Source organism: Arvicola amphibius, chromosome 7, assembly GCF_903992535.2.
Source record: "Arvicola amphibius chromosome 7, mArvAmp1.2, whole genome shotgun sequence".
Classification (NCBI taxonomy): Eukaryota; Metazoa; Chordata; class Mammalia; order Rodentia; family Cricetidae; genus Arvicola; species Arvicola amphibius.
The window spans coordinates 98,220,590-98,239,707 of NC_052053.1; the positions used below are offsets into that span (position 1 = coordinate 98,220,590).

A 19,118-nucleotide genomic window follows, 5' to 3' on the forward strand; every position below is an offset into this window, starting at 1 on the left:
AGGAGACCTAATTAACGGCAAGCTAATAAAAAGAAATAAATAATGTACATGGAAGTACCCTATAAGGATAAATAAAGTTGCTTCCAAAAATTGTGTTTTTAAGTGAAAATTCCAGTACCCAGGGTGGCTAGTTTTATATCAACTTGACACAAGCTAGAGTCATCAGAGAGGAGGGAGCCTCAACTGAGAAAATGTCTCCAGTAAGGCTGGGCTGAAGGCAAGCCTGCAGGACATTTTCTTAATTGGTGATTGATGTGGGAGGATCCAGTCCACTGTGAGTGGTGCTACCTCTGGACAGGTAGCCCTGGGTTCTATAAGAAAGCAGGCTGAGCAAGCCAGTAAGCAATACACTTTCATGGCCTCTGCACCAGCTCCTACCTCCAGATTCCTCCCTGCTTGAGTTCCTGCCCTGACTTCCTTTGATGACGAATGTGATATGGAAGTGTAAGCCAAATAAACCCTTTTCTCCCCAAGTTGCTTTGGTCATGGTGTTTCATCACAGCAATAGTGACCCTAACTAAGGCAGGTGGGCTACATCTCTTCCAGTGGTTGGTCAAGGAGGCCTCTGAAAACCCCCAAACAGCATAAACATTTGTCATGGCTGTTGGTTGCTCATCAGAACTACATAAGATCCTGGTGCTAAAGACAGCAAATACTTTGTTGCAGAACCAGATAAATCAAACTGGAACAGAGCTAAAAGCTTCTTTCCTGTTAGCTAGTACACATCATACCAGAGGATGCTATGCAGGTTGCTGGAGGAGAATCATCACTGTAAAGTCTCACTTGGTTGTTCACTGTGTGTGCTACACCACCAGTCAGGCAAGAAGTGCCTGCTGGTGCAATACTGGCAAGAGAGTACTGGGAGTAATCCTTATCTGAGTTGAGATCTTCTCCACAGGTATGTCATAAATTCTAGTGGGAAAGCTACTGGTACTGTTTGGCTAGATGGACATGATGTGCACAACAAACTGCTGTCTAAAAGATTACATTTATACCCATATGTTAGTGCTTACCTTTGGTCAGAAAAGCTTTTTTTTTAGCAGTGGTCAGTGGTAACTGCGAGACTCTTAACTCCAAGTGCTAAGAATAAGAAACTGTTGAGAGACCTGCCATCGATGGGGCTTTTATGTCACCCTCTCCAAATTTCAGGAAACACCATGGAAGAGAGGATATAAAGAATTTAAGAGCATAAGAGGGAGTGGAGGGAGGTGCAATGCTGCCTTCAGAACACCACATCACCACTGTGCTCTTGATCTCAATGCATCTGTGATTACCAGCACAAAATTGGGTCTGTCAACATCCTATCATGGAAGGGAAAAAGGCTCATGAACTACGCTTTCCAAAGTCACCTCCTGTAGAACCTAGAAGCAGATAGCAGATATTGGCAGCTGGAGGAAAAGGGGCACATAAGACACAGCCCAGTCCCTCCCTGTCTACCTAAAGGTAGTTAGTTAATGGTCAGTCTGGGATGACTTCAGATGTAAAGCTACTAGTAAGGAGTTCATGTACCTGTTATTAACCGTTCACCCAGGTTAATAACCCTAATAAAACTCATTGGGTCATCAAAAAGAAAGAAATAAAGACATACAAGTCGAGGAAAGACTAGGTGGGAAGAAGAAGGGGATCAGTGGGAAAAGAAGGGGAGCAGGAAAGGGCAATGAGGGTAGATATGATAAAAACACATGTCTGCATAAATACCCCATAATGAAACCCACTGTCATGTCTAATTAGCAAATGCTAATAAAAATAAATTTTAAAAATTATAAATCAAGACTCTCTGCTCCTCCCTGTTCCAGAGACAGCTGTATCTTCATGTGCAGTGCCAGCCTCATCCCTGAGACATGATGGTGAAGGTTGGCATTAACAGATTTGGCTATATTGGGTGTCTGGTTACCAGGGCTGCCTTCACCTCTGGCAAAGTAGATACTGTTGCCATTAATGACCCCTTCATGGACTTTCAACTACATGGACTACTTGTTCTAGTAAGACTCCACCCACAGCAAGTTCCATGGCACAATCAAAGCTGAGACAGGAAACTTGCCACAACAGGAAGACAATCTCCATCTTCTGGGAGGGAGATTCCCACCAACATCAAATGGGGTGATGCTGGTACTGAGCATGTTGTGGAGTCTACGGGAGTCTTCACCACCAGGGAGAAGGGTGGGGCCCACTTGAAGCAGGGAGCCAAAAGTGTCATCATTTCTGTCCCTTCTGCTGATGCCACCATGTTAGTGATGGGTGTGAGCTATGAGATGCATAACTTACTCAAGTAAGGTTGTCAGCAGTGCTTCCTGCAGCACCAACTACTCAGCCCCTTGGCCAAGGTCATTCACATCAACTTTATCATTGTGGAGGGATTCATGACCACAGTTCATGACATCGCTGACACCCAGAAGACTTTGGATAACTCCCTGGGAAGCTATGGCATGATGGCTGTGGAACTGCCCAGAACACAACCCCTGCATCCACTTGCCAAGGTTGTGGGCAAGGTCATTCCGGAGCTAAACGAGAAGCTCAGCGGCATTGTCTTCTGTGTTCCTGTACCCAATATGTCCACTGTCGATCTGACATGCTGCCTGGAGAAAGTTTCCAAGTATGACAACATCAAGAAGATAGTAAAGCAGGCATCGGAGGGCCCATTGAAGGACATCCTGAGCTACATTAAGGATCAGGATGTCTCCTGTGACTTTAACCTATACACCAACCCTTCCAGCCTTGATGTTGGACTGGCATTGCTCTCAATGACAACTTCGTAAAGCTCATTCCCAGGATGACAATGCATATGGCTACGGGAACAGGGCAGTGGACCTAATGGTCTCCAAGGAGTAAGAAGCTCTGGACCACACACCCCAGCAAGAACATGAGAGGAAGAGAGATCCTCAGAGGCCGAGGAATCCCTTTCCCTACTTAATTCCCAACATTGAGCATATACCCTCGCAATTTCCATTCCCAGATCCCAAGAAGGTGAGAGGCTTAGGGAACCCTACTTTCTTGAATACCATCAAAAATAAAGTTCACTGCACCCCCCAAAAAATTATAAATCATATGAAGACTTTAAAAGGCCTTATAAGTAGTACTGAAAACCCTCCCCCACATTTCAAATGTCCTTCCTATATTCTAGGCCTAGGTTATGCCTATCCCATTTCATCCTTACAACAGTCTATAAGACTGGCACAGATGAGATCTGAGTGCTGAACTGCTGCCTCAAGCAATGACACTGATTTGGATTTCTGTTGTTGTTTTGCTTTGGTTTTTCGAAACAGGGTTTCTCTGTGTAACAGTTCTGGCTGTCCTGGAACTCACTCTGTAGACCAGGCTGGCCTCAAACTCAATGAGATCCACCTGCCTCTGCCTCCCAGGTACTGGGATTAAAGGTGTCCACCACCACCACCCAGCTTGTTGTTTTTAATCCCAGCACTCGGGAGGCAGAGGCAGGCGGATCTCTGTGAGTTCGAGGCCAGCCTGGTCTACAAGAGCTAGTTCCAGGACAGGCTCTAGAAACTACAGGGAAACCCTGTCTTGAAAAACAAAAAACAAAAAACAAAAAACAAAAAAAAAAAATAAATAAATACAACATTTCTTCCTCCCCTTTCTTCCCTCCAAATTCTTCCATATACTCTTCTTTGTTCTCTTCAAATTCATGTCTTTATTCATTAGTTGTTATTGCATATCTATATATATGTATGTGTATACATATATATTCCTGAATATAACCTGCTGAATTCGTATAATCTCGCTTGTATGTATGTCATCAGGGCTGACCATATGGTATTGAATAACCAATTGGTATGCTCTTCTTTCTTGTTTTGGTTTTGAAAATGGTGTCTCTAAGTAGCTCAGGCTTGCTAGAAGCTCACTATGCAGCAGAGGCTGGGTCTCAAACTTGTGATCTTCATACCTTAGTCTCTGAGTGCTGGGATTACAGGCCTGTTCTGATGACACCAAGTGACTTAGTGTCTCCTCCCTCTGAGATCGGGAGTTAGTCACACTGAGCTCTAAAATTATTGTTTGCCTACTATGGATTCACACTGTCTCAGCAGATGAAAACTCAAACTGCTTTTCAGTCAAAAAAGTCCCCAAACTGAAAGTTTTCAGAAACTTTCATAACAATATAATGATTACAATTACAGAAACAATTTTATGTCTGCTGACTCTACTAACAACACCTGTGGGATTGCATTTTCTACATCTCCCCCGGCCCCCCGACACACACACTTCATTTCATTTTTGCCAGTGTACTGGTCTGGACTGGAATAAAAATTTAAAACAAAAATAACCCTCAGGCAATCAACCTAAAATCCCACTCTGGCCATCTGTATCTACTTCATTCATCAAGCGTAAACTAGTAAAAGAGGTTTAACCTATTTCCGCAGCATTGTTACCAACTGCCAGCGAAAGCTGCCCCTTAGCAACTGAATCTAAAGCACACAAGATGCCACACAGGACCTCATTTACGGAAGGCGAGCTGTGGCCTCTTTTACAAGTCTAGCTTTTCACTTCCCCATATGCTGAAAAATTAGCATCTTCATTACCACAGTTATATATAATTAATTTGACAATTAAAATTTTCCCCTTTGTTTCCTAAATCAAAAATTCATGACGGTACAGTCTCCAGGCCTAAGGGCAAAGGACGCCACACAGCATGGAGAAAGACGGTTTGCAGATGAGGAGAAAGTGAGGTGACATCAACGGCACACCCTTTCTAATGGTCAGTTGTAACAAGTGGACTTTGCTACAGCAATTTCGCACCACTAATTTCTAACACTAATGCTGTAAGAATTACTGGTTCCATCACTCATCTGGCTTTATTTCTGTTCTGAGAAGGTTCTTCAGACAGGCATGGAGGTGCACATCTTTAACCCCAGCTTTAGGGAGGCAGAGATAGGTGGGTCCTTGTGAATTCGAGGCCAGCCTGGTCTACAGAGCCGAGTTTCACGACAGCCAGGGGTATACAGAGAAACCTTGTTTCAAAAAACAAACAGCCAGGCGGTGGTGGTGCACACCTTTAATCCCAGCACTCTAAAGGCAGAGGCAGGAGGATCTCTGAGCCAGTCTGACCTACAAGTGAGTTCAAGGACAGCCAGGGCTGCTACACAGAGAAACCCTGTCTCGAAAAACCAAAATAAATAAACAAAAATTTAAGAAACCAAGTTTTAAAAAAAGAAAACTCCCAGGCATGCTAGTACACTTCTTTAATCCCAAAACTAGGGAGGCAGAGACAGGCGGATCTCTGTGAGTTCAAGGCCAGCCTGGTCTACAAAGTGAGTTTCAGGACAGCTAGGGCTGCTAAACAGAGAAATTCTGTCTCACAAAACAAAAACAACAGGAAGAAAGCCAAAACCAAGCTATAAATTGCTTACTTGAATTTTGCCCCAATTACCAAGCCTGGTGGTGCACACCTTTAGCCTTGAGAGGTAAAAGCAGGCAGAAAGATCCCTGTGAGTCTGAGGCCAGCCAGGGCTATATGATGAGGTCTTGTCTCGAAAGAACAACAACAAAAAAAAACTAAATAAATTTTACATCAATTAAATATTTAAATATAAAAACCAATCCAAGCCTCACAAATGTCACCCTAATAATGCCAATCCAATTCTAACAAATTTATAAGAAAATATATTGGCTCAGTGGTTAAGAGCACTGGGCTCTTCCAGAAGATCTGAGTTCAATTCCCAGCACCCACATGGTGAATAAATATTTTAAAAGAAAGAAAATATGTTAGAGGAAAGACAGGAGGTTCAGAAAGCCTAGGCAGGAAAGTGACCTAAAAGTGAGGCTTCATTGGTCGAGAACTGTGTGACATTTCACCTCTGTCCAGCTCTATCCAACTGCTACCTTGACAGAAGACAGGAAACAACAATAACAAATATTTAAACATGCTAATCTAACAGTAAGTCTGTGGGCTGGATCTGTCCGTGAGCTACGTAGTACATGTACTATGTACCTATGCCACGACAGTGGCTGAGAACAACTCTGAGTCAGAGCAGCTCTCATTCCAAGACAGTTGATAAACTTCCAAGTCACACTGCCTGTTTCCTTGTTTGTAGCTCAGTGAGTCTGCTGTGAGTTTTGCTTTGTGACAGTGCTAGGTACCAAACCTAGGCCTTGTACATTCTAGGCAGACACTACTATCTGGCCAGACCCCAGCACTTTCAATGAGTCAAGTTAGGTTTTATATATATCTTTTTTTTAAAAAGAGTGTTATCGTTAACAGTTGGACAGATGGCTCTGCGGGTAAAAACACTACCTGCTCTTTCAAAGCACCCAAGTTCAATTCCCAGCACCCAATTGTGGTTCACAACCCTTTGTGACTCCAGTTCCAGAGGACTCCATGACTTCCTCTGGCCTGTAATGACACCATGCATGCATGTGGTACACAGACACACATGTAGGCAAAATATCCATACATGTATCATTATATCCCAAAGGGCACAGTGAAAAAGACAATGGAAAAGGAAGAGACAAGTCGGAGCAAAGCGCTCCTCCTCCCTGGCTGAAGGCTGTTTATCCTTCCACCCACCACTTTCCACCGAAGCCGTTTCCTCTGACCCTCTTCAAGGCTACCTCATGCCCCATCTATACCCCATCTTCCTTTGAGGATATCAGTCCTTTTCAGGAACAGAACTCAGGCAAGGGCTTCTTTTAGTACTGACCTCGAGGACAAAACCATGAAATTCTCTTGATGGTGTACTTTTCTCCCTAAACCTTTGAGCACTGCGCACCTAGGAAACTCTTTGGTGACAATCTAAAGAATGGAGGTGTGGATCTTTCCTCTCCCTTGGCTAACCTCTCTAAGGGAAGACAACCTAACAAAGAACCAAAGTATCCAAACATAGTAACCTAAAAGTTTATTTCTAAGCAAACAAATTTGAAAATAATGGCAGAATGTCCATTCCAATCCTTGGCTTCTTTGAAAGGAAATGATAACAACCTACTTCAGTTGTTTTTTTTCCCCTTACACTGACTGTAGGCTGGCAACCTAAGCTTTCCTCAAAAAGCATTCACAACCTCTCAAGAAACTATTATACTGATTTTGATTCACATGGACAGTCAATAGTCTCCATATGTTTTTATCTGGTACCTTGTTTCCTTGAAACCTCTGGGAACCACCAGAATATAACTATGGTGCCTCTCTCTAGGAAAACGCACAGAGCCTCAGTTTTATATATAGTTTTCAGAGAAGTCTGAACATTCCTGCTTCTTCAGCGGGTTATCCACCACTCTCGGTTAAGATTTATGGAGCACTCAAGAGACAGTGGCAGGCGGCGGGTCTCTGTGAGTTCGAGACCAGCCTGGTCTACAAGAGCTAGTTCCAGGACAGGCACCAAAGCTACAAAGAAACCTTGTCCACAGCTACACAGAGAAACCCTGTCTGGAAAAAACAAAAACAGAAGAAACAAACGAAAAATTTATAGGGCTGAACGTGAACTTCGTTTCTACTGTGAACTGCTACGTATCTTTTCCTTAAAGAGACCTTAGAGCTGAGAAACAGCTTCTCTGCAAATATCACTGACTAGCACCGTCCTAACACTTGGCAAAAAAAAAAAGGAGGATTTCTTACCTCTGAAAAATTAACAGCCAAAGGAATGATTCCAGCCACGTAACATCCCACCAACATTGCCAAAGACAGCAGACTAATGGAGAGGAAATCATCCATTCTGCTCTCCTGTAGGTACTCTCTCTCCCACCAGGTTTCAAAATTCCAGCGGTCTGAAAAGGCGCTTAGGCTCTTTAAACGTGTGGGTTTTTTTTTTTTTTTCAAGCAAACAAGGGAGTTTCTCACGTCTCTCAACCTTGCCACCAGCCGGTGTGTTCACGAAGCACGCTGCTCTCGAACGCACTAAGACGCCAGCTCCTTTTTGCTGATACTAGCACCAGAGAAAACTTTGCGAAATCTCAGGCTCTTGGATGCCAGCCACCGGGATTCCGGTGGGTAACAGATGGAAAGATTGCGCGAAAGAGAGCTCTTCAATCTTCGGAATGAGGATGCCACAACGACCCACTCCCCTAGGCAGTGTGTCTGGTAGCAGCAGGAAAAAGGTAAAACCCAAGTGTCTTCTTCCCAGGCGGCACCTGGTTCCCTAGGGTGGCCCCCGCAGGTGATCCGCCCCCAGGGAAGGGACCAGCCCACCAGTCCCAGCAAACTCCCTTCCAAGTCTAGGGTCGAGCAAGCTATCCTGCAAGTCTCTAACGGCGGGCCCCGAGGACTCAACAGCAAAGTCGATACAATGCTGTCTCTACCCTACACCGGGTACTGCCCATGGTACTTCCCTCAGCCAGGCCCTGACCCTGAGTCGCCAATACTACAGCTGCCATGGCCGCCAAGTGGCACCTCTTCATTACTCCCACTTCCGGATTGTCTGACCGCCCCTTCAGGCAGAGCACTTCCGGGTTACAACCGACCTATAAGCCGCGGTACGTATATTGCCGCCATTTTTTTAGAAAGGCTTTAAAAAAAGAGACTGGTACCACCGTTATGTTCTCCATCACTTTAGCTACCTGGCTGCTAACTGAAGTACAGAAAACAGCGTCCCGAGACAAACTACTGTCTCTAAAGCGGCAAAAATGTCTCTTACACAGCTCGGAGCCCTTACTCATGATGGCTGAAACGGCGTCAATATCCGCTCTAGAAACCGGAAATGCGTAAATCTCTGTGGTCCAAAAGGCTCCTTCGCGTCGCGCTTCAGGCCATTTCCGGCGGCTGCTCTCGCGGGATTGGCTGTTGGCGGCGTTGCGGCTGAGCTCGTGTGCGGCGGCGGCGGCGGCGGTGGTGGTGTTAGCGGCGGCTGCAGCAAAGCGTCTGACGAGATGGTGAGGCCTCATTGCTTCCCGGGGGTCCCCAACTTCGAGGGGCACCCCTGCTCCCGTACATCTTCCCGTTCCTCCTGTCTCCGCCCATCCGGCGCGAGCGAGCCGCTCCCCGCCCCCCACGCTCACGCTCGGGGGTCGACCCTTCCCCTTCCCGACGCCGGGACGCGGGGCCTGACTGTAGGCCCCGGATCTGGTCCGCCCTGCGGCTGCGCGCCCGCCGGCTGCTGGGGGCGAGCTGCGCGGTGGGCTGAGGATGCACTGTTTGCGGATGGCTACCGGGAAGAGGGAGGCGTGGGGTGCCCGTTCTCTCTCTCCAGATGCACCAGATGCACCAGCGAGCAGTAGGAACAATGGCCGGGTGACGTGTGTCAGACCTTTGACTGAAATTGACAAACTCGCCGCCTTGCTGTTCGCCGCACGTGGGGTGGGTGGGTGAGGGGTCGGATTTGCTTTGCCTCCTTTGCCGTCCCCGCAGTTTTTTGTTTGTTTTTTTGTTTTGTTTTGTTTTTTAAGTATTTCCGTTTTTTCAGTATCCTCAGTTGTCCCGGTTTGGCAGTTCCTTCCGCCTTCAGTTTTGTTCTTTAAGTTTTCTTGAGAGTGGAGCCTGCAGAGACCGCAGTGTTCAGACCCTGTAGTCCGACAGGGATGGTAGTGAACTGTGGTTTTTACGTTCTGTAAAGGCTCTTGTTTTACTTGGTAAATTATGTGTCTGTGTTTGTGCGTGTGAGTACAGGTGGCCGCTGAGGCCAGAAGAGGGTGTGAGGTCCCCAGGATCTGGAGTTACAGCAAGCGGTTGTGAGTGGCGGATGTGGGTGCTGGGAACCAAACTCAGGTCCTCTGTGAGAGTAGCACGTGCTCTTAACTACTGAGCTGTACCTTTAACCCTCTTGTTGTGGTTTTGCTTTTGGCGGGGGTTGGGGGGGGGAGTCTTATGAGATTCTTTTTTTCTGTGTATTGGTGCTTTGCATGTCTGTGTGCCACTTGCATGCAGTGCCTGCAGCGGACAAAAGAGGGCGTCCTGTCCTGGAATTGGGGTGATTGTGAGTAGCCCTGTGGGTGCAGGGAATTGAAAAACTGGTCCCTTGCAAGAGCAGCTTGTGCTCTTAACCTGAGCCATCCCTCTAGTACCCCAGCCCTCCTGGGAGAGGTTCATGGGATTTATTAATTGGAGCAGGATTTGTGTGTGTGTGTTTGTGTGTACACTTTTCAAACATTACTATTTAAGATTATTCCTTAATTTGCCTTAAAATTTTAAAAATGTGGCAAAGAATGAATAGCTTGTCCAGGTTAAGCTGTTACAGGAGTCATAAGACTATTTTTTGCTTTGAGTAGCTGGCCTTTATGAACGTGTATAAACAAATCTAATCCCATGCTTTCTCTGGCTATTGATCACTAACGAATACTGTTCGTGTCAGTACAGGTGAAAATTAGTGTTTCCTTTGTTACCAACTTAAGAGTTTTGCCTCAAGTCTTATACTTAGTCAAAACAACTCAAATCTTGCTGGGGTGGGGGAAATAATAGTGCTTTCTTTGGTATATGAAATTTAAAGGTACTGTTTTGTTTTTTGTTTTGTTTTTTTTTAACCCAGAAAAGAAAGCCTAGCTCTCAAGACATCTCAGTTCCAATTTGTTGACAGTTAAATTTTTGGATCATCTCACAACAGTTTGGGCATAAGAATAAACTGATTACATAGGGATTGGGGATTGGCTTAACCCCAACGCTCAGGAGGTAGAGGCATCTCTGTGAGTTCCAGGACAGCCAGGGCTACACAGAAAAACCCTGTCTTGGAAAGCCAAAAAAAAGAAAGAAAGAAAGAAAGAAAGAAAAAAGAAAATAATTATTTTTTTAGCCAGAAATTAGTTTTGCGAGCAAAGAAACCAAGATGAATAATTTAAGGATTGGATTTGCAGTGGAGTTGCATCAGGCATGGGAGACGTTAGGTAAGGCCATATAATCCCAGTAGACCAGTGAGTCTGCACTCCTCAGGATTTCTTACCTCAGGGACATTTGGAGACATTTTTGATTATTTATTACTACTTTGGTAGTAATAAATAGGGTTGGTATTAGTGGCATCTAATGAGTAGAGGTAAAAGATGCCACAGATTATCCTACAGGCACAGGGCAAATCCAAAGAATTCATTTCTGTCCCAAAATATGAGAAGTCAAACCATGAAACTGACCTCAACACCTCCTCCCACCTCCAGTGAGCAGGAAAGGAACAGTTTCAGTGTTTTAGGGTGCATTCACGTAGCTTGCAGTGTGGTAAGTGGTTTGGGTATGAGCTAGCTCCGTAAGGCAAGTCATCTACTAGGTTCAATAGTTTAATGGATTTTTTGTTTTAGGATAGTATTTACCAAATACGCTTTATATTACTGATTTATCTTACACCTTGATGTGAGAGTAATTTCTGAATAAAAGTGTTTCCACTATTGTGTTCAAGTTGTCAAAAGACCTTAGGTTGACGCAGTGATTATGGTATCCCCTTCCCTTTCTCTCTCTCTCTGAACGTTAATAGAGATGGAAACCAGTGGACAGGTTTTTGTGAATACTTGCTGGCAGGTATATCTGGAGTTGGAGAGGATAAATGACCCAAAGTAAGGTGCTGACTTAGGGGAGTTGTGAACCCAGCACTGATCACATATTTGGACAACGGCATCCATATTGTGGGAAGAGCAACCTAATTAATTATGTTTTAATAACTAACATTCATGTCATATACAATGTCGTGATTATGACTTTCTGAAATGCATATTAGGATATTCATTGAAATTGGTTTTTTCCTTCAGTCTCACACCATTTTGCTGGTACAGCCTACCAAGAGGCCAGAAGGCAGGACTTATGCAGACTATGAGTCTGTGAATGAGTGCATGGAAGGTGAGTGGGCACGAAAGGTAAACTGGTCAAGGAGGAAATCTTGATGTCGCCGATACACACGCAATTCTCCTATGAGATAAATAGCGTTTAAGACCTGCAATTGTTTTTCCCCCTAGATTTTTTTTTGAATTACTATTTTAAACAGGGAAAATCAATTTTTAGCGTGGATCATTACAATATTTTATGACATGTGGGTATTTGACATAGACCTCTTAGGTAATCTTGCTAAACTGTAGCACTAGAGAGCTGTTATGGCCTTCTCTGAAAATGCCTTATGAAACCTCATAACCTGCCTATTAAATTAATAAATGTTAAAAGCTAGCTGGGTGTAGTGAGTGGCGCACACCTTAACCCCAGTACTCAAGAGGCAAACACAGGCAGATCTCTATGACTTGAGGCCAACCTGGTCTACAGAGTGAGATAATCAGGGCTGTTACATGGAGAAAGCCTGTCTTGAAAAACCAAAAAAAAAAAAAAACCCATAGCCAACAAAAGCCCATACGAAAGTTGGAAAATAAGTTAACTAAGACAAAGCCAGGGTTCACAGAATCAGATCAGTATGATTTATTGTGCATTTGCTAAATTTTCACTCCACCCAGGGAACAATTGGCTCTTGATGTTTCTTCACTGGGTAAACCATTTGCACACAGACTGTTCTTTGCAGTGTGGATTTGTTTTTGTGCTTAATCATTACATCATGTTAACTGGTTGTGTTGCCCTACACTGTTTCTAGGAAGTTGTTCTTTGCCTCTTTCTGTTAAAAGGTTATATAGTTGCTTTTGTTTGGCTGCTCAACAAGCCCCTAAAACTGTTAATTATTCAGAATTGACTGGGTTAAGCTCTAAATCTAACAGCGATTAATAATGCCTATAAAAACAAAAGCTACTTATAATCAAAGGTGGCTTCAAAGTAACTAGTGTAATATCCTTGGCACTGCCATCAAATTCTACTCTTAAAGATGAGGGGCTGGAGAGATGGCTCAGAGGTTAAGAGCACTGGCTGTTCTTCCGGAGGTCCTGAGTTCAATTCCCAGCAACCACATGGTGGCTCACAACCATCTGTACTGAGATCTGGCGCCCTCCTCTGGCATGCAGGCATACATCGAGGCAGAATGTTGTATACATAATAAATAAATAAATCTTTAAAAAAAAAAAGATGAAATGGGGAGCCAGGAGGTGGTGGCACACGCCTTTAATCCTAGCACTTGGGAGGCAGAGGCCTACCACTTTAACATAATGTCTCTAGGTCTTGGTTGTGGACAGTGGCCTTTCCTAGCCTTTGTTAATCTTAGTAAAGTCTAACTTTGTCTATTTATGACAGTTTTGATACCTACCCAGGCTATCCTAGAATGTAGGAGTCTCCTACTTTGACCTCTTTTGAGTACTGGGATTATAGATGTGTACCGCTGTATCTGCCTCTGGTTTATTTTTAATTAGTGTACTTTAATTGATGTTTGGATTTAGAATGCACTCCTCCCCCATTAATATCTTATGTTGATGTGGTACAGTTGTTACAGTGACTGAAAAAGTCTAAAAATGTTCAATACCTGTGGAATTTGTATTTCAGATCTTTTCAACCCATGGTTAATTAAATCCATGAATGCTGACACTACACACACACACACCATGAACCCACTGTATCAGTTGCATACAAACCTTTTATACTGGCTTCTGCAACATAGCAGTGTGCATTTCAGGTTCTTCTATGTTTTATAACTCCCATTTTTAGGTTAGAAATTGTAGTTTATGGGCTTGGGGTGTAGCTCATTTTACAGAGTGACTTGTCTAGCATGTACAAAGCCTGAATTTATTCCTTGGCACCACATAAACAGGTATGGGGTGTGTACTTGTAATTCCAGCACTTGGGAAGTAGAGGCAGGAAGATCAGAAGTTTAAGTTTATCCTCAGCTATAGTGAGTTCAAGGCTAGGCTGGGCTATATATGACACTATTGAAAAGACGAGAAGTGGTGGTTTAGTTGAACCCGGGTCCTCTAGAAGAACAGCCAGAGTTCTTAACCATCTCTCCAGCCCCCTAGTTCCCACTTTAGAAAATTAAAAAATGAGTGCTGGTCATTACCATCATCATGTATGCTAGCACTTAGGAGACTGAGGCAAGAGGCGTACAAGTTTGAAACCTGCCTGAGCTGGGTACTGGGTTGCTTTCTGATAAAACCCGGTGGAGGCGGGAGGTAATTGAGAGACTGGGGAATAACTCAGTAGTAGAGCATTTTGGTTTGGGGTTTTTTTGGTTTGTTGTTTGTTTGTATAGAAATAGATTGATTGTCATGTAATGATCTTGTAGTTTCAGCCTTGATACCTCATTTATTAGTTCTAATAGTGTTTTTTTAACTTCCTGCCTCCTTGCTCTGACTACAACCTGTAACAGAGTGCTGCGTAAATGTTGGTTCTTCCTGGTGATAGCAGATAAGCATAGTCTGATCACTAAACATGACAGTAGGGACAGGTCAGTAGTGCCTTATACACCTGAGCAGTGGATTTACCTTCCTGGGCTTCACTTATATATAATTTTATCAGTCCTATGATTTTCGTGTGTGTGTGTGTGTGTGTGTGTGTTTTAGTTTTTGGGGACAGTTTTCTCTGAAGCTTTGGAGCCTGTCCTGGAACTAGCTCTTGTAGACCAGGCTGGCCTCGAACTCAGAGATCCGCCTGCCTCTGCCTCCCAGAGTGCTGGGATTAAAGGCGTGCGCCACAAGTGCCTGGCTCAGTTATATGATTTTAATGTAGTATGCTAGTAGCAATTAAATGCCTTAAGGGCTTGTGTATTACAGAATAGGGCATGTTACCCACAGGTAACTAATATTGATGGCACTTATCCTTTGAGTAGTTGGTGGTAGCATTGGACTGAAAAGGTTTATTCCCCCAGTTATAGAATGCTTTACTGGTTGAAAATTAATAGGTAATGTGCTCTGTTGATAATTGTTAATATACTATAATTGTTGATTGGGGGTTTTGTTTCTGGTTTTTGGAGACAGTCTGGTGTATCATAAGCTGGCCTTAAACTCACTATGTAGCTGAGGCAGAGCTTGAACTTCTGATCCTTCTGCCTTAGCCTCTCAAATGCTGGGATTACAGGTGTGCCTACCACACCTGGTTTTATGATATCCTTATATTATTTACAAGGTTTCATTTGTGCCGATGTTCATGTGCATTATTTCAGATAATCTGAACCCTATGGAAATATATTTGTCAGGTAAGGTTTCTGGGTGGAATCATTTGTCCCCAGTTTTATGATAAAAGAGCTGGCTTTCAGAATTCCTAATGAATCTAGAGTCTAGGATCTTCAGTACCATATCAGGATAAATTCCAACTTCATTGCTAGTTATTGTGACTTTTTCCATTGCACTAAAATTTGAAGATGAAATAGGGAAATGTGCTGTTTTTCTGCTCTATTAGAACGATTAGAAACCTGATAACAAGAACCACAATACAATACGGATGTAGTGCCACAAACCTTTAATTCCAGCACTTGGGATGCAGAGACAGGATCTCTGTGAGTTCCAGGCTAGCCTGGGCTATGTAGAAAGTCCCGGGGGGGGGGGGGGAGCACGGGGAGACAGCCTGAAAAGGGTCATTGCTAAGGTTTTCTAACATAGATACATTGACAATATAGCTCTTGTTCTCTCCCCTTTAGGTGTTTGTAAGATGTACGAAGAACATCTGAAAAGAATGAATCCCAACAGCCCCTCCATCACATACGATATCAGTCAGTTGTTTGATTTTATTGATGATCTGGCAGATCTCAGCTGTCTTGTGTAAGTATTAGCAACCTTATCTTTTAATTTGTATTTTTCTACTTTTGTCTATTGTTACTAGTTTTTCACTTACATATATACCAAAAATTAAATTGACAATATAAAGCCAAAAGCATAGGAAACTGCCAGTTGATATTATAGGGTGAAGATAGGCTAATTTAAAAGCTCCACATTATCTGTGCCCTAAACCTAATAGTTTTTTTTTCTGGAGTGTCTTGTCCTCTTAGGCTTTTCCCTAAAGTAACTGATTTCATATTAAAACCAAAGTTCTTTGCTTGAACTTTAGCTTTAGTCCTAGACTGTGTAAACTTGTTTTTGTTTCATTGGTGTGAGGTTTTAGATTTTAAGTATGCTTATTATAGTTATATTTAAGTTTTATTGAGTAGTACTAATTAAATATTGCACTGTAGTCTACCTCTTAAAGTAGACTAAATTGGCACTTAATTAGGATGTATGAACAGAGACCAATCCTAGAAAATGATTTATTATTTAGAATATTTCTCATAAAGCAGCATTAGTAAACAACTGGCTATTTCTTTGCATTTGGTAAGGTAAGGCATGTTAGGCAGTGGTCTGTGTGCTTATAATAAACCTCTGGCCTTATCATCCAGGAAAAAATGGGTGTTGCTTAGACAAAGCATTCCTCCTTTGGAGTTTATTTCCATTATTGAAAACTGGTCCTATATGTAGGGGTGCAAGCTTGTATCCCTGAATCTGGAGGATGGAGTAAGGCTAGATAACTTAGTTAGATCCTGTCTCAAAATAAAAGGTAAGAGCAGACTGGGGTTATGTACCTCATCATAGACTGCTGATTACTAGGCACAAAGCCCCATATCAGTCTTTAGTACCGTGAAAAAAATAGCATGTAGATTTTTACATTAATGGTTAATAGGGTTCTGGTGCCAGGAATATTTAGCAATATGTGTGTGGAAAATGGTTGACAAGATTTATGATCTATAGAAAAAGAGAAGGAATATTGCTCGCCATCACTTAACTATTAAGTTGCTTCACTTTAAGCCTTGATTTGCTCACTTATATTTTATTTTTAAAGATAATTGTAGCTACTTGCAGGATTATTTTAAAAGATTGAGCTAATTCAGATACTTAAAGTAATACCCTATGCTTGATAACGTCTTTAATTTTAATAAGTACTATCGATTGTCTAATTTTTTGTATGTGTATGAGTGACTTACTGGATGTATGTCAGTTTACTATGTGCATTTCTGGTGCCCATAGAGCACAAAAGAGGTCAAATGGAGTTACAGGTGGGTATGAGCTATCATGTGGATGTTGGGAATTGAATCCCAGACCTCAGAGACCAGAAAGAGTTTTTAACCACTGAGCCATCTTTACATCCCTGCTCCCATTTGGCTTTTTTTGTTTGTTTGTTTGTTTGTTTGTTTGTTTCTCGAGACAGGGTTTCTCTGTAGCCTTGGCTGTCCTGGAACTTGCTCTGTAAACCAGGCTGACCTTGAACTGATCACCTGCCTCTGCCTCCAAGCCCTGGGATTCTGTACCACCACACCTGGTGCTTGTCTGCCTTTTTATACTACAGGGTTTTTTGTTGTTGTTGTTGTTGAGTTTTTATTATTTTCTGTGTACGGTATTTTGCCTACATGTGTTTGTATACCATGTGCATATAATACCTTTGGAACTCAAATATTGAATTTCCGGGTACTGGAGTAACAGAACCTTGTGAGATGCCATGTGGATGTTGGGGATCAAACCCAGGTCCTGGACCCAGCAACCAGTGCTTTTAACTACTCACTAAGCTCTCTCTCCAGTGCTATACTGCAGCTCTAGTATGTATTCCTTACCAGATGAGGTTCAGTTTAAGGCCAGCTGGAAATCTGCTCTGTTCAAGTCCCATAAAATTACCCTGACTGGCTGGATGCTCAGTGTACTATAGGTGCTGAAAACCTTCATTGTCAATAGAGTTCTGCTGCAGCTGGTCTTCCCTGCCTCACCCTTCTCTTCTAAAAGATGTGTCCTTCTGAAATTTTCCTCTGTAGGCTTTGACTTTTATTTTAAAAGGCAAGTCTTAAACTGTGAGATCCTTAAACATTAGCAGAAAGTCGTTGTTAAAGTAATATTCTTTTAGAGATTTCTTAGTTGTTTCAAAACAAATCTAGCAGATCTAAAGCTTGTACTCGTGTTTAGCTTTTATTTTTTTTTTAATCACTAAAGGAACTTTGAAAATAGAAACTATGTGGGATAGAGAACACATGGGTTTTGGTCAGTAGGTGTGTGAGTGCTTAGGGGCTCTGAAAGTTGACTTTTTACCATCATAAGGTTATACTAGGTGATGCAAATCTTCATTAAAACCACAGCATTGTCCACTTTGAAATCACATTATGTGTGAAAGTGTGCCTATTAAAGCCACTCGAGGGGAGTTACAATGTGTGCTTTTACTGACCACGGTGACTTTGCCTGTTTCTTTCTGTTCCTCAGTTACCGAGCTGATACACAGACATACCAGCCTTATAACAAAGACTGGATCAAAGAGAAGATCTACGTGCTCCTTCGTCGACAGGCCCAACAAGCTGGGAAGTAGTTGAGTCGGAAGCATTAGGGGCTGGGGGTGGGCTTGGAACAGGTGCATACAGCGTGCTGTAGTGAACATTTTGTATGATAGTAATCCTGTTTCCATTTTGTTACGCTAGAGCCAAGATTGAATGTATGACATGGAACATGAATGATATTTTCATTCTGAAAACCACCATTATTGCCCCTTTACTCTTTTTCTTTCTTTCTTTTTTTTTTTTACTTAAACATTTTTATGATAATTCAGAGAGAAAGTGTTCTTTGCCATTTAAGGTTGGTTCCAGTCCTTGAAACTGTTGGTGTCTGCTTTACAGCAGCGAGTGCACTAACCCCTTGTCGGGGGTGGGGTGGTGACAAGCTTAGTTATGTCCTCTGGGAAAGTCTTAGTGAAAATAAAGAAATGTTCTGTAGTTGTATTTCTCATTGAGTGTTTTGGTTTTTGTTTTTCTCTCTAAGCATTGAATTGTCTGGAAAAGCCTTAACAGTTTCAAAATCAGTAGGTTGCTACACAAAGAACTTGAAAGTTTATGTATTTGGACCCATTTTGCTGTGGGTTACTTATATGAAGCTAATGAGCTTTTACCTCAATTTTCCAGCAATCAATAAATCTCAGTTGTAGTGACAATAGTTGTATCTATTGTGGGTGCAAACATAAGGTGCTTCTAGACTCAGCAATGGGAATATATCCCTTGACAAGTTGGAAATAGTACAAATGCATTTAGTACCCCAACCTGTGGAGCATCACAACTGCAAACAGTACACTGGATTTGGATTCAGTGCCTTCCTCCCCGATGGCTGTGGCTCAATGCAGCTCCCTTCCCGGCATTACTTCAGAGCATTAGACCTGAAAGCACTAGCTTGCAGAAAGAATTCAGAGCACAAAATGTTCCTCTTTCACAACATCCTAAGTTGGGAACCCTCTCCAAGAATCTCTGGGAAGTCAGAGTCTGCAGCTGGGAATACTAACTATCCACTCTTCCATGGAAGGTATTAGGGTGAGGGGAGGATCGCAGAAAAAGTACAAAGCCATCTCGGTTGGAGTATGGTGGTTCTGTTATGACTTGAACACACCAACTGTTCTTGTCATTGAGTACTGCACACTCCTAATTCTGTTACTT

The 19,118-nt window shown here is 42.8% G+C and overlaps 2 protein-coding genes across 3 annotated transcripts in view; one reads left to right on the plus strand and one right to left on the minus strand.

Annotated features, from left to right (window-relative positions):
- Slc39a9 (solute carrier family 39 member 9) overlaps positions 1-8,366 on the minus strand; it is a 48,032-nt gene extending 39,666 nt beyond the window's left edge. The window contains exon 1 of the mRNA XM_038336277.1: positions 7,559-8,366. Coding sequence (XP_038192205.1) covers positions 7,559-7,654 — 96 coding nt within the window. The 5' untranslated portion in view covers positions 7,655-8,366. The remainder of the gene's footprint in view (positions 1-7,558) is intronic.
- Positions 8,367-8,666: 300 nt separating this feature from the next.
- Erh (ERH mRNA splicing and mitosis factor) lies at positions 8,667-18,423 on the plus strand. Of its 2 annotated transcripts, none has more exons than XM_038336279.1 (4): positions 8,667-8,808; positions 11,596-11,683; positions 15,336-15,456; positions 17,908-18,423. In XM_038336279.1, exons 1-4 carry the CDS (start codon positions 8,806-8,808, stop codon positions 18,008-18,010), a joined length of 315 nt encoding a protein of 104 aa, XP_038192207.1. In that variant the 5' UTR covers positions 8,667-8,805; the 3' UTR covers positions 18,011-18,423. The 2 variants fall into 2 exon arrangements, with proteins under 2 accessions (XP_038192207.1, XP_038192206.1); XM_038336278.1 differs by lacking the exon at positions 8,667-8,808 and adding an exon at positions 8,966-9,232.
- The last annotated feature ends 695 nt before the right edge of the window (positions 18,424-19,118 follow it).